The sequence below is a fragment of the Fistularia commersonii genome, chromosome 4, assembly GCF_037954325.1.
Source record: "Fistularia commersonii isolate RoL2024-O1a breed Wild chromosome 4, RoL_Fcom_v1.0, whole genome shotgun sequence".
Classification (NCBI taxonomy): Eukaryota; Metazoa; Chordata; class Actinopteri; order Syngnathiformes; family Fistulariidae; genus Fistularia; species Fistularia commersonii.
In genome coordinates this window covers 14,871,632-14,887,578 of record NC_141287.1, presented here as the reverse complement: position 1 = coordinate 14,887,578, position 15,947 = coordinate 14,871,632, and the positions used below count along the sequence as shown (strand labels likewise).

Here is a 15,947-nt window from a genome sequence, read left to right as displayed (position 1 = left end):
TGGGTGTTTGGGCGAAGTGCGCCCCCTATCGGCCGAAGCTCCACACTTGGGGCAGTCCCATGGAAGAGGAGAGGAGAAGAGGAGGAGAGGAGGAGGCCGAGGGAAGATGCTGCCATCCGTCGGGGTCAGTGACAGCAGAGCAGACAATGGAGTGATTTGGTAACGTCCTGGTGTAACTTAGTTACCCTTGCACCCCGTTTGGGTGGTTCGGGATGATGATGGCGTCCCGTTGCACGGAGCAAGCCGTGCAAGCGTTCCTTGCGGAGCGAGGAGGGAGGGTCCAACAGATGGAGCTGATCGATCATTTCTTATCAAGCCGGGGAGAAAACGACCCCCGTGAGGAAGACGTGGACCGTGAGATGCTGAAACGCATCGTGGACGGTGTGGGCGACGTGATGGTTGAGGACGGCGTGAAATTCGTATGTCTGCACGCCGAACGCGCAGCGATGCATGCAGACGCGGTGAGCCACGATCACGCAGCGTGCAATGGTATCGTCCACGCAACACCGGACAGCGACTGTGTCAACGGAAACCCCGACGACGGCGAGCACACAGGTGAGGCGATCCTGAGCCCAGGCCTCAGTATTTGTCAGTTTGTTTCCTCACCCAAAATGACACCTTCAGGATTAATGGCTTAACTTCTCAATTTCTATTTCAGATTTGTCCACAGCTTTTAGGTGTGTGTGTGTTTTTTTTCTTTGCGGCTGGATAAGATTGTGTGTTTTCACTGTAATTCACTGAACTTCATCATCTTACTTTCATAATTCTAGTGCCCAAAAAAACACAGGAAATCAATAACATTGTGTAAATTGTGTATACTTATTTGTGTGTGTGTGTTTGTGTGTGTGTGTTAGTGTTTGTGTGAGAGAGAGGGAGAGAGAGAGAGAGAGAGAGTGAGATTCATTGAAACAGGTTTATAGTATTGGACAAAAGGATGCTGTGCATGCATACCAGCCCTTGTGACTCATTCAAATCACACAAAAACAATACAACCCTGTGTCATGTAGGGAGAAATGTTGTGACAAATGCAGTGTCATTTCATTGTTTTGTTCAGATGAGACCCAAACAGAATAATAACAAAAGAAAGTAAAACGGGACACACACACACACTAAATGCAGTAGAAATGTGCTTTCCGCTGTCAGTTGCATATATAAATATTTGTGATGTTACCAAACTTGATGACGAGCAACAAGCACGTCCATGTTAAACAATCCGCTACATGTAAACAATCCTCCACAACGTGAGCTGAATGACAACAAGAAGCAAAAAAAACAACAAACAAAACATGTTCTCTGCTTTCACAGGGGCTTCCAGCCCAGCTGAGGACAGCATGCAGAATGAAAAGGAGTCCGCTAGCAATAAACTACCTCCCCCCAAGAGCGCCAAGACCAACGTACCCCCTTCCTCTGTCGGAGGTGGAGAAGTGAAACTGAGAGAGAGACGGAGACGAGAGTCAGCCCCTGTCATTGGAGTGCCAGATCTGGAGCAGGGCCTTCCAGGCGGGGCCCACAGCCAGCAAGTGAGAGGGACCCGCAGGGTGTCCAAAGGATCCCAACGGGCGATCCTGACCAGCTGCCTGTCAGAGGACAGCGCCTTGGAGGGCCTGGACTCCGCCGTTGACATCAACACCCCCAAAGGAAGCCGCAGAAACTTCATCGAGCTGATGATGAGCAGCTCTCCTCAGGTCCGATATGCTGTCCGCTCGAGAGAAACATTGATAGTTGTTTTTCATTTTCAAGAATGCAACGGCGGTCTGCCGTTTCTCACACGGGCTGCGAATGTAAACATTCACCGTGAAGCTGAAGCGGTTTTGTTCACTGTTTTGTTCTCCCTGATACAGGTCCGGAGGTCATTAATCAATCGCGGCTCTCGCATCCGGGACTCCGTCAGAAGCGATGGCGACTGCGCGTCGCTCCTGTCCTCCAACGCCGATGAGGACTGCGCCTCGGTGACCCTGGACCCCCTGGAGCACGAGTGGATGCTGTGCGCCTCCGACGGCCTCTGGGAAAGCCTGCAGTCGCTGCTCATAGTGGAACCCAGCCTGGTGGCCAAGAGGGACTTTGTGACTGGTTTTACCTGCCTGCACTGGGCAGCCAAGCAAGGCAACGCTGAGCTGCTCACTCAGCTTCTGGCATTCGCAAAGGAGAACGCTGTGCCTGTGAATATAAATGTCCGATCGAGCGCCGGATACACACCGTTACACCTGGCAGCCATGCATGGACACTCACAGGTAGGCGGCAACACTTGATACACCAGCTCAGTGAAGCAGCTGATAATTGTCCTCTTAGCAACAACAAGAACACCTAGGTTCCTCTAAACAGTGAAGACAATCATTAAGAAAGGGTTGATTCAATTTGTGAAATCATTTCAAAACTCGACCTAGAGGTGGAGGATAAAACACGCAGGCATGCATATTTAATTTCACAGGATTCCCATCCTATTTAGGGTCAGACCGCCCAACTTTAGGTGTCAGAGATGTGAAACCTCTTAGATTTAAGTCTTGTGCACATACAAATGTCGACATTGTCAAAGCGAAAATATTTGTAAAAGATGTTCATATATTTATGTAAACCCCAGTAATTTCATGTCGATTTGGACTAATTTGAGTTTTTTCATTGTTTTCAGTCCATTCTTGCCCAGTGGAGAAAAGATACTTGCAGTAGTTAGAAAATGACTTGTCAAGAAAATAATATAATGATTTTGTGAGCAATTAAGTTAATCTGCTGGGAAAATAATGAGACAAATTTGCATTTGCATTTGCAGTAATCAAAATGGATAATTGTCAGAGAAAGAGATTTGTTTTACACAAATGTTTTTAATTTGGCCCGATTTCTTAAAGTTGCCTGATAACCTGTGCTTCGAGAAGCCCGGCAAATGGGCTACTGATTAAAATGTGACAAAACACATGACAATTCTCATCCTAATGCCTAAAATGAAGGAGCCGTTGCTCCAGACGTTGTTACTTTCCACTGTTTAAAGAATTGTAATCGATTTAACAGCATGACGTGTTGTGATTGACAGGTGGTCCGCGTGTTGCTGTCAGACTGGGAGGCTGATCCGGAAGCCAGAGACTACAGTGGCAGGAGAGCCATCCAGTACCTCCCTGCCCCGTTGGCTGCTGACTTGCAAGAAGAAGGAATCGTCACCTCCCCGGGAGCCGAATCAGACGCCGAAAACACGAGCGCCGGCGGCAGCGGAGGGCGCGGCTGGCGTTTTCCCAGAGTGCTCCCGGGGAATCTTAACCCGCTGCGCCTCTTGAACCCGCCAGCAGAGGCAGCAGAGGAGGGGGCCGGGAATTTGAGGACCAAGGGGGGGATGCAGAGAAAGTCGTCCCTGAGCAGGCTGAATGCACGGCTGCATCGAGGACGGCACCGAGCCCAGATCATTCACAGCGCTTCCTTCAGGGACACGGGAGAAGTGGGGAGAGGACAGGAACTCCCCACCAGTCCTCTTCGAACCCGACCGCTGTCCAACCTGTTTGGGTGAAATGACCCCTCCCAGAACCAGCAATAGAATCTTTAGATGAAAACCACTTTGTTCCGAATCCCTCACCTTTATAAGCTTATTGGTTGCATATTTTACATGACCAGAATTTATACATCCAACTTGATAAATCAAAAAAAATCAATTTTATTTTTTGTTGTTATTGCAGTTTGTGTGGCTTTTAATGATCACTGAGAGAAGAGCACAATTCGTGTAGCGTTTTCTTTGCAACATGGCATCACTTAAACCAAGACTCCTGCCTGAGCTGCTTTTTTTTTTATATTTTTTTTTTTCAATGTCACTGGGGGTTTTTATATTGTGATTTGTCAAGAGCCACAACCTGATAGTTTCATACATTCATTAAGTTCATACACAAATGCACAGAGCTGGATTGTATTTAGTTTTTGTAGCTTTGACACACAGCGAGGGAGAAACTAAAATGAAGTAATATATTTATACCACTAATTTTGTACGCCTCGACTTCTTTTGATTGGATGGTGCTGATTGTTTTCCTTTTTACTAATCTTCTTTAATGTGAATACATCCTTCATTTTTATAGAAGCAGATTTTATTATACTAACCACGGGATTTTTGTCTGTAAACCATCACTGTTGCATTTGCACTGGTCACTTTGAAGTAAACTTCAGAAACATAAACCATGTTCCTGGTCTAATGTGAATATTGTATGCGGCTTACAGGAACATGATTAATAGAATTCAAACACCTTTGGATGTCCAATCTATTGTGTAATTTTTATTTTGTCAATCCTTTTTTTTCTTTTTTCTTTTTTTTTTACAGCCCTCAAGAGCCTGCTAGTTAGTTGCGCTCTTGAACAATTTTTTTGCTGTGGCTCTTGTTCATTCCAATGAATCAGATAAAACAACACACTCATAGGTTTCACGGTTTGACTGTTTCTATGCTGATAGCACGAAAACTGCCAGTTTTTGTAAATGTAACATTTTATACCAACAATAATGTACCTCAAATCTGCCCAAATCAGCTTGTTGTTCCCCAGTTGGATTCCCAATGGCATGATGTTGTGTGGTTACTGATTCACTGTTACATGTTGTGTATCATGATCCCCTCCAAATATGTGTTGCGTCAGCGTCACGTGAATACATCCGGGCACCGATGCGTTAATATGCAATATAACTGACCGCTACCAGACACTGAAGACGGGGTGTATTGCATGTTCACAATCTTCTGGAAAGTACAAAGTGATGGCATCAGAATACAATGCAGCCGTGGCGGAAAACTCGACTTTCATCCCCGAGGCGATGTGAACCTGTTGAATTTTTTAATTATTGCATCAAGAACACATGTGCACCAATATTTCATGAATGTCTTCTTTTTGTATTTCTCGGTTAAATCTTTCTACTCATTCAATTATCTTAATTGATTTTTTTTGATGTGGACGTGTATTATACAGCCGTAGTTTGATGTTACTCTTTAGATGCATGAGCGGCGCGGGGGGGATTTACACGCCGTGCACTGTTAACATCCTTTTTTGTCTTGTCATTGTGACTGCATTGTTTGTTATATACTGTGAACTTATTGAACTCTATGGTGAGAAACAAGTTTCCTGAGCCAGTGGTTGTTGTACCAATGTGTCATCTTTAAAGTCTGATATAAATCAAGAAAGAAATGCATAATGTGTCCGTGTTTGTCAATAAGATTGTACTATAACCCCACCAAAACACTCATACACACACTCACACACACACACATACAAACACACACACACCAACATGCACAGTGGATGGAGACGTTCTGATGGCACAAAGGCAACCTGTGATGTAATAAAAGGAAATCTCGATTACAAGCAAATATGAGTGCCGGCCTTTTATGGGTTATGGTTTTATCATAATGAGAATTCAAGACCCCATGAAAAAAACATTTGTAAATACGAGAATTAATGCGAAACAAAATTTGATTGATTACACCTGGGACCTAACTAGAAAGGAACCAAAGCCTCGAATAAAACGGGCCATCTATTCTGCCCTTCCTGCTGACACCAAGTGATTGTCCTTGTCTGCTGGTGCTGAATAATTGATGATCTGACGACCCCCGCTGCCAGCTTTGGTCCAGCGTTTACAGAGCATCCACAGCTTCCTGCCCACAAGCTGACCGTGTAACACTGCACCCAGTAGTGTGTCCACGCAGCTGGTCCTCATTCTGCACCTGTTGTGGGTGTCAGTGTGTCTCGGTGTATGTGTTTACTTTGGTTGATAGCTTATGAATAAAGTATTTAATTCATATATGTGTATGTATATCAGGGCGGGGTGATTGATAAAGGTGTGTTGTGTATATATATACCTTTCAAATATTAATTTATTTGCATTTTTTATTTATTTTGCATATTGTATTTTCTATACAGTGTAAATTGTATGTTTTGTATTTTGACCAAGGAATAAGCATTATCATTCAATTACAGCACAGCTGCAGATTTCTTTTTAAAATCAGAATGTTATTGGGGATCTAAATGTGCTTAATCTTGAGCAAGAAAATAGCATCAAATAGTTAAATAGTCAAACATAAGGTATCAGCGCATGTTTCAGATGTGATGGCTTGTAAAAGTACTTTATCTCAAATCTAGCCTTTCTTTTTTTCTCTGGTTGCCTGTACTGGATGACTGCTGATTGTGACAGAGCAGAGACTCTGACTGCAGCTACTGACCTACATACACAGCGAAGGGACTAATGCCTATTATGTAAATTCCTCTGCCATCTTTTCAGAGAAATCGTGCCAACTTTTTGGCCTGGGGCCTCTACTATTGGACAAATCCATGTCCTATCTATCCACATCTCACGATCTGTCACCATGGTGAGTGTCTGCTTCATGCAAAGACTAACTTGTGATTAACAATAGTTCTCCAATCAGTATCTAAAATGCAGGGGGTATGTAAACGACCAAAAACATAAATGAGTGTTTTAAATGTTTACCACTATCCTAAATCCTTTATGCATATCTGCAAAAAATCCTCTGGTTTTTGAAAAAGGATCAGATTCAATGCTATCACCTTGCATCCTAAAAGTATTTTTCTACATTATTTCTGAATTATGAATAATGAGCAGACAAACATATTCCCAGCCTGACTGGATAAAGACCACCCTGGTGATATAGTACCACCAGGCAAGAAAATATATAAAATTGAACATTGCAACAACAAATCAATGAAACGATCCAATGAATACATCATCTCTTGTTTTGTCGTGAAACATTTTGAACTACTTTTGACAAATAAAAGGCGCTTACGTAAATGTATATTATTGACATGCATTATCCTCATTTTACCACATGATGTCGCTGTTTCAAGCAACACGACTAGTTTAATGTTATATAACACGCAAGTGATCACTTCCGGGGTCAAAGTTGATCCATACGGAAATAGCTTGAAGTTTGCTGGCTCTGGTGTTCATCCTTCTGCAGCAGACCTGTGTTAAAATTAAGGTACCGGGGAGCTAACCGGAGTTAGGTAGGTCTCAAATAAATGCATCCTGACTAGTGAAATTATTATATCCGCAAACAAAATAAATTGTTGAAAGACCGGAACTCGTAGCGGCGCACTTTAAGCTAACTAACCCGCTCCGAAAGCTAGCTTGCTAAGCTACCCGTCATTGTCGCGAAGGCTTTTGTTTTTGCCACCTCGCTACCAGACAGCAATGGATATCTTGTCACTAGATATCAAAGATGATAAGCTTGAATCAGCGGCGTACCCACGATCCGTCGTATGTTTGTTATCGCAATGTCGTTTCAGGTTTAACTCAACGTAACCGTTCTCATGTACAGTGTGGTTTAAAAACAGTGGCATTGATGGAAAGTCAGGGAGCTGAGATGAAGATGTTATGACAAGGATGGATAGGATCGGTAAACAGCCCGTCAGAGGTACAGCATATATTTGTTGTTTTAGAGTTGGAGGTAAAGCCAGACTGATATGGGTTGCACCTGTACATAGGGGGATAGTGAATGTATTGATGGAAGGATGCTGAGGGGAGGATGCAAGTTATGGATGTAAAGTTCTGTCTTGAGAGAAGAGGACACAGAGAATAGGTCATGAAGGTGGAGTTTGATTTGCTGCGGCTGAAAGGAGTTAAGATCTGCTAAACATTTCCTTTCAATCACTTGGTATTCCACCAGATCCGCCTCAGGGTTGTTGACACCAGGCACATTAACATTGAGTAATGAACGTTTTGTTGTTCTTCCCGCAGCTTCTCAGCACGTTTGCAGCCATGACCACCACCATTGTCCACGACACCACAGAGGCGGTGTGCCTCTCTGCTGAGCACAACATGTACCTCAAGCCCATCGCCAAGATGACCGTCAGTGTGACTCTTCCTCAACTCAAGCTACCAGGGAAAAGCATCTCAAATTGGGAGGTGATGGAGAGAGTGAAGGCCATGGTGGCCCCCGAGCAGTTCTCAGCGCTGCGGATCTCCAAAAGCACCTTGGACTTCATTCGCTTTGAGGGGGAAGTAGAAAACAGAACAGTAGTGAAAAGCTTGTTGGTTCGTTTGGATGGAAAGACTATCAAACTCAGTGGATTTACTGATGTCTTGAAGGTAAGGCACTCACCATGGAAGTTATGAACATTTGGTCACGGCTCTGTCTTCAATTGCAGTGTCATGGAAGCTGCAGTATTCTTGTTGATTCGATTTGCACAAGGCCACCTCAGTATATTTGTATTTGGTTAAAATCAAATTCTACATCGCTGATTCATCCGTGTTTTTCAGTTTAATTTGTTTGACAATAGGTACCCGCTGTAAAAATAATTCAAATTGCGCCTCAATCCATAAAGCTGATGGATATTGTAGCCTGGAGTGGTGGTGTCATGTCTGATAAGTAACACGATGCCAAAGGCTCTCTGAAATGTTCACATTGTACTAAGTATTTCTTGCCACATGTGCTTATGAACATTAGTATTTATAAGGAAGTAAAAGGGACCATCTAAGTATAAAGTGATCACCTGGAATGAGACTGAGTTGCAGTTTATTGAAATACAGTCCGTGGAGTGTTCTCTTTTCTCCCCCAAACAAAAAACACAGACTCTACTTCATGTTTGCAGCGGTGTTCTCTTTGACAGCGATGTCAATGCCGTTGGCTGAATATTCTGAAGTAGCTTATTTCATGAAAGACTCTTATTTTAAATGTTGTTAATCACAAGTAAATGCTCACATTATTCTCTGTTAACTAGTGGCTTGATAGAACACAGTATTCAAGAATAATAAAAATCCATTAACTTGTTATCTAGTTCCGAGTGTTGAAACACAGACCTGCATACGAAGGAAAGGCTGATTGTAGGGCCTCTGCTGGGGTTAATCTACTTCTTTTTCACTTTTCTCTCTCCTTTCGCAGGTCCGTGCTGTAGAGAATAAGATGGACTTCCCCTCCAAGCACGACTGGGACTCTTTCTTTCGTGACGCCAAGGACATGAATGAGACACTGCCGGGAGAAAGACCTGACACAATTCACCTGGAAGGGCTGCCTTGCCGCTGGTTCAGTCAGAAAGACAGTCCCCACCCTGATCAGCCGTCCGAAGAGGTCCTGATTGCTGTTTTCCAGGCTTTTGGAAAGGTCTGTGTCGGCTTTCTCTGCCATAAACTAACAACATACTCGGTTCAAATGCTGTTCGCATGAACAAAATTAGCTCAATTTGCTCCCTACCCTCAACAGGTGCGAAATGTGGACATTCCCATGTTGGATCCCTACAGGGAAGATATGCTAGACAAGAACTTCAGTACGTTCAGTTTTGGAGGTCACCTGAACTTTGAGGCCTATGTCCAGTATCAGGAGTACTGTGGTTTCATCAAGGCAATGGACACCCTGCGTGGCATGAAGCTCATGTTAAAAGGAGATGATGGAAAGGCAGTGGCCTGCAACATCAAGGTAAAGCATTACGCACTGTTTGTCCTGACAAGACTTTATGATTTTCAGAAGATTTGACTTCAAATTGATATTAATCTGCAAGGAGAGATTTTCACCTTCGAGGCTACATTTAAACCTTCGTTCACACCATATCCCTTTGTGGGCAATGGTGACTCCACTGTCTTGAACTTGATGTTCTCAAATCCAAAATCCTGGACTACTGATGACCCCAATAATGAAGGAGCTATAAACTGCGATTGTTTAGGTTTGCTTTTGCTTTAGTTTCTTCATTCTGGTATTCATTTGTAAATTTAGCCCACTCTTGTTTGTAAACAGCGACAGCCATTGACCTAAACTGATAAATAGTACTTATATTAGTTGTTTTATTTTGATTTCAGCAACCAGCCCCATCCATTATTCATGATGATGGCTACACGGACTTAAAAGTTTAATATCGATCAGCACTTGTAAAAGTTTTATTGCCTAAGCTTGGATTTTTTTTCCCCACAACGTGTGATCAAATTCTCTTCCGTATTACCCAATACCAAGCACTACTGCATATTTCTACTTTAGACCCGTACAGACAAACTATTGTTTTGTTGTATGTTTTTTTTTTTTACCTTGAGTTTCACTAACACAGAAATCTTATTCTGAAACCTAAATAAAACTGAACATTGACAGTCCGTTCAAAATAAATTTTTATCCAGTTTAAGCTAACTCAGTTCCTTCTCAATGTGCAGTTATAATTTTTTAAGCAGGGATAGAGAAATAAACTGTGCCTTTTAGTTAGAAAAAAACAAAACAAAAAGAAACATTGTTTTATTTTTTTTTCAATTAATTAGTTATTTAGAGTTTAATTGTTTCTGCTGGATGAATAATTAAGGCCACCCATAGGTTCTTCTACACACATACAAAAGATTAATGGAAGAGAAGCCAGTGAGGCTGACAAAATCATCTGATTACCAAGTCCGAGTCAAATGACTTACACTGAATCAGCATTTAACCCTTACATTGAGTGAAAACCTCAGCGTTTGCACCCTGAACAACGTGGTTAGTGTGCAAGGCCACAAGAGAATTGCAGTTCCACTATAATGTAATTGTGTGGTTCAGAGTCTCACAGCAGCTTTAAGGCCTTTTAGTGGAATGAGGATTAAAGCTGGTCATGGGGAGCTTACTGTGAAATCTAAATGAGGAGGGCGAAGATAGTGAGGGTCTGAATAAAAGAGATTAACAAAAAGGGAATTCATAAGTTGATTCTGTTGTTTTTAATCACAAAGCGGCCCATAATCTCAACCAACTCTTTTCTGATCAGAGGCCTTTACATGATGTACGTTTCGTAAAAACAAAACAAAGTCTCCCAAACCCGGCAGGCTTCGAATTGCACTGGTAATCAATCCAGGCAGATTATAGATTTATCACCAAATTGTAACCCCATAGCTATTGTGGGATTTGCATCCTTTTCACTTTTATCTTTTGTTTATTTTTCTCTCTCTCCGACTTAAATGTTGAGATTTGTTGCGGTTTTCTCCTGACGAAGTATCACCTCGACTTGATCACTTTGGTAGCAGGACGCCCATTTGCATGAGCGACCACTTTTTATTTGGAGATAGCAAGTGAATTAAGCTTGTAAGAGCCTATACACAAAATTAATGTTTGCAATGAATAGTTTCTTTAATTAGCCACCACTCAAAACCTGTGATTGCACCTTCTTATTATCAGTTCGGCTGGCGTGGAACGTCAACTGAAATGATCCGAAAAAAAGACGCAACTACTCTCCGGAATTGAAAGCGAATGAAAGTCACCTGTAATCAAATGAGCCAATAACACACGGGAGTAACGGGGCTATTTTGGAAGCCAGGGAGTCGTCGGTGTAAAATAATTTCAACTCCATCTTGACGGGTCTCTTTGTCTGCCAGGTAGCGATTATAATTCACACCACAAAATGAAAACCAAACAAACAAAACCATGTCCTCGTTTAGGTTCAGTCAAGACGCTGACCTTCAAACATTTGCGCACAGAACCAGTTTTCCCGCAGTTCATTTGGAGATACTGTGTTTGTTTGCATTTTGACCAGGTGGCCTTTGACACGAGCAAGCATCTGAGCGAGTCGGCCCTGAAGAGGAGGACTCTGGAGAGACTGAAGCTGCAGGAGTTGGAGAAGCAGCGGGAGGAGCAGAAACAGCGAGAGAAGGAGGAGGAAGAGCGGCGTAAGGAGGAGGAGAGGTGTGATGGGATATTTCTTACAGTCTGTCTAAGTGATATTTATATTATCTCATAATAACTGGAGTTAGAGGTCCTTCAATGACAACCAGTGTATTTTGGTAGCTGCTGAGCAACAGTTAATCACTTCATTTTCTGGACACATTTTACCATCCAGTCCTGCACTGACATCAGTTAAAAGTACACCGTTGCTGATGGTACAGAACCATGGACGTTAACACCAATCTGACTTTTGGTAGAAGGCAGAAGCTGCAAGAAGAGGAGGAGAAGGAAAGGAGGAGAGAGGAGAGGCTGCGAAAGCGAGAGCAGAAGCTGCAGGAGAAGGAAGAGAGGCGAAACCTGAAGAAGGTGAGGCGACAGCAAGCAGAAGAGCAAAAGAAGCTTCAGATGAAGATCGCCATGGAGGAGAGGAGGCTCCTGTTGGCTCAGCGTAACCTCGAATCCATACGTCTGATTGCTGAGCTGCTGGCCAGGGCCAAGGTATGCGCTGTACACACACACACACACATTCACACAAAACTAAATAAATGCATGAGCAAAACTCAACCCGCGCACCATCCAGCTATTTAAAAGATATTAAAACTTAAAAAGACTTTGAATACTATTTACTTGGAGCCTCTGCGTTTTGTCTGTGGTCTGCGTGGACGAGTATGGCTTATTTGATGGGGATAAAAACCTTTAGGTCATCCTCGGTGATACCAACAGACGGCCCAAATTGTCAGTCTAAGAACCCAGAAAAGAAACCAACTAAAGCTCAAAGAAATATCAGTTTGCGTTTCATTGCTTGTGCTTCACTGAAGAATGTCGTCAGGTTTAAGTCAAGATTGATGTTTCCTGACCCAACAACGTGCTTTTCACCTCATCCTGCTTTAAATGTCCATGTATACTTATCCATATTGTGAAATAATAATAAGTTACTGATGTTTTTTTTTTTTTTTGTGTGCTGATTTTTGCCACAGTCAAATAAGGTCGATGGCATTTGGTATGTAGAGCTTTTATAGAAAAGCAGTGTATCTGCTACCTACACTATCACAGGGTTCGCTCTTTTCTCTCACTTAATCCAGCTAAAGAAAGGGCTTTGTATTAGATTAACTAGCTGATTCTTCAATGATGGAGAGTGCAGTCAGAGTCTCCTGCTGCATGTTTAACCTTCATTTGACTTGGTAATGATACAGAAATAATTGGAATCACTAATAATCCATTAACGTGATTTTTCTCACAGGCTCTCAAACAGCAGAAGCAGGCGAAAGAGAAGGCCGAACGGGAGCAGCGGGAGAAGCAGGAGCGGGTGCGGAAAAAGGAGGAGCTGGCTCGGCTGCAGCAGCTGGAGGCCTGCAGACGCAAGCAGGAAGAGGAGCTCCACCGGGTGGAGACGGAGAAGGAACGGGCGCTAGAGCTCCAGCGCAGAGAGAGGGAGCTCCGGGAAAGGCTGCTCTGCAACATGTTGAAGAAGAGCAGCGGGAAAACCACTAGCCCCCCCGGCGTGGAGGAGCAGGCCGGGCCCGATGCGAGAGAGGCGGCTCCCGCTCCCGCCGGCGCCGATGTTATTCTGGGCTCCTCGGGCACCGTGAACGGCGTGAGGGCAGCGGAGCCCAAACAGAAACAGGCGCCGAAACCCAGCGGTCATTCCCAGAACAGAGGAATCGAGGAGAAGAGAGGCGGTGAGGATAGGAGGAAGGACCGACAGGGAAAGAAGGAGGACACGGTGAGGAGCAGGCACAGCGCAGAGGCAGCGAGACACGGAGAACGCTCCCACAGTGAGAGGGCCTCTCAGGACTGTGAAGGCCAGAGGAGCTCACACAGCAGCAGCAGCAGGAGGAGGAGGAGCGCCAGCCACCACAGGGCCTCTGCTCACAACAGGAGCCAGAGCCACTGCAGCTGGAGCATCAGCTCCGGCCGGGACCGGAGCAGGAGCAGCAGCGGGAGGAGTTGCAGCCGAGAGAGGAGCCACAGGTATAGACAAAGCAGATGCAGCTCCCGTGGAAGCAATAAGAGCAGATACAAGAGGAGTCACAGCGACTACAGCCGCAGATACAGAGGGCACAGCAACAGCAGAGAGAGGAGTCACTCCAGGCGACGCTAAGCTCACTCAACTATCCGTGCGCTTTCTCAGCCTCATCTAACCTCTGAACGGAAGTTCAACCACCTAGCGCAATAGATATTGCGCTAAAGAACAATAGATATTGCTTTTAAGTGACATAGAGGTTTCTCCGGGTGGGAAATGTGAAACTCATCTCAAGACAAAAATACCTTAAGTTTAAAACAACAGGATTTGGGAGATGGTAGATAAGTGCAGATGTTTGCACTGATATTGTTATGATTTATACAGGAGCATTTGGGCAAGGGGAAAAAAGCAAAATAGAAAAAACACAATATATAAACACACTCAGACACACATATGGGGGAGTTGGAACAACCTGTATGAAATTAAGGTCACAGACATATTTCTTATAATGTCCCACATTGTTTCATTTTAGGACAGCATTTGTACCCAAGATGCCTTAATTCATCACAACAGTAGTTTAAAAATAGTTTTTTAAGCATTGCGTCCCTTTTAGAATAATTATGATGCAATTTTTGTTGTGTGGTTACTGACGTGGTAGAATATGGCGTTGAAATGAACCAGAACCCCTTTGCACCCTTTCCATGTCGAATTTAACAAATTTAACCGACTACAACTATCTTTTTACTGATCTCCAGCATGAAGTTTCAGATTTGCATCAAACAAGGCTCCTTTATCACCTGACCTCCTTTCCTTCCTCCTCCTGCCTGCTGAAGATATTTAAAATGGACAACTGAACTGGAAAACAAATTTATTTCGAAATATGAAGTTTTCACAGACATAAAGAGCTGCCTTTGTGTTTGCTTGGACTTAAGCGGCTCAGAAAAAGAGCGAGGGTTGAAGTTCCACCACGGTCAACTCCACAGGTCAAACAAAAGTGGCAAGACTTTTAATTGACGCGGTTCCTTTTACAAATACTGATGTTTGTTTTAGCTTCTCAATGTGCTAATGGTTTTCTTTTTTTTTTTTTTCCTGGAAAAAAACAAGTTGAGTGCAAGGAGATTGTGTGAGGATGTAGTGTTTACATGACATAGTAAACTTAGGTGATTTCATTACATATCTGAGCCCATTTCATTTAAACCTGCGGTGGGCCTCGAACACCCAGAAGCCATAACATCATGAACACCGACTGAAGTATTTATTTTCTTATTACAGTGGCTTGGATTTGCACCAATGAGCCATAGCATCAAATCCACTAAACACATTAAGACACCCAAACCAACGTTATGTGGTCCCGGTTGTCGTGTTCGAAGCGATTAAAGTGTAATGGTGAAGGCCGGACCACTGGGTCTGAGCCTTTTCCGGGTTGGATGCTACCTGTCGAATGCTGATTGTGATGCAGATGTACATGCGGATATCAGCGCTGGACCAGGAAGCTGGCTGGCCATAGTCTTATGGCTGTACATCCACCTTTCACAGCCAACACATTTGACGCAGACTTTTGAGGTCTAGCGCCAATTTCGATCATCTCCGGGGGGGGTTTAGGTTTTTTTGGATTTCAGGACAAAGTCAAAATAGAATGTATCTTCCAAGCTCAAATGAAGGGTTGGATAAATTGCTTTAGTCTGGTTCGAAACGATAGGGATTGAGAGGAGATGCGGGACGAGCAGGCGTCGGCCCCCCTCGCTGAAGTTGGCTTTTTCCATTTGTTTGGGTTCGGTTGTGCTTGCTGTAGATTCATGCTCCGCGCTTTCACCACGAGCAAGTCACAATAAAAGTTCAAGACTGATCACTTTTTCACGGCTATGTTTTGTTGAAGGCATTCACTTGTTCTTGCTTCAAACTAAAAACGGAATTTAAGCAAAACTTGAGCACTGTTGCTTTTTCACCACTGAAAAAAAAATAAGTGGATGACATTTGAGTCGGTAATTATACACCAGTATGTTTTTATACAAGCTAATGATTTGAAATACAGCATTTTGACTGATTTTTTTGTGATGTTTTTCTGACGTTAGAGAAATAATGAGACAAAATTCTACAGTGTCCTAGGATTTTTTTAGATTTAATTTGGTGCGGTGGCCTTTGTTGGAATTGGAATTTGTCTTCATGTCGAGCTGTACTTCACCAAAACCGTGAGGTCAAGGTGTTGACGTATCCGGCTCCAGGTGTCTGACACAGCTGTTCTTGACAAAAGCAACGATTCTCACTCAGCCTTGTGATGTGCTTGTCATTTGCCTGGATAGATGGTTGGCCTCCCAGCTTCAGCGCCTTCTGACCACACGGAGAACAGAAGACAAGACCATCTTTTAGTCCCGATCACTTTTCGGGGGCCTTTTAAATCACGTTGGAAAGTAGGTCTGGCATGAGTGAGTGCACCGA

General features: G+C 43.6%; 2 protein-coding genes across 2 annotated transcripts; both read left to right on the top strand.

The window, feature by feature from the left end:
• Positions 1-41: 41 nt before the first annotated feature.
• Positions 42-5,133, top strand: sowahca (sosondowah ankyrin repeat domain family Ca). Its single transcript, XM_086144627.1, has 4 exons — positions 42-555; positions 1,306-1,685; positions 1,842-2,231; positions 3,023-5,133. The coding sequence occupies exons 1-4, from the start codon at positions 213-215 to the stop codon at positions 3,485-3,487; spliced, it is 1,578 nt and encodes a 525-aa protein (XP_086000753.1). The 5' UTR covers positions 42-212; the 3' UTR covers positions 3,488-5,133.
• Positions 5,134-6,867: 1,734 nt separating this feature from the next.
• akap17a (A kinase (PRKA) anchor protein 17A) lies at positions 6,868-15,357 on the top strand. The gene is made up of 7 exons (XM_086145538.1): positions 6,868-6,959; positions 7,693-8,043; positions 8,837-9,055; positions 9,155-9,367; positions 11,421-11,569; positions 11,806-12,046; positions 12,789-15,357. The coding sequence occupies exons 2-7, from the start codon at positions 7,714-7,716 to the stop codon at positions 13,647-13,649; spliced, it is 2,013 nt and encodes a 670-aa protein (XP_086001664.1). The 5' UTR covers positions 6,868-6,959; positions 7,693-7,713; the 3' UTR covers positions 13,650-15,357.
• Positions 15,358-15,947: the final 590 nt, after the last annotated feature.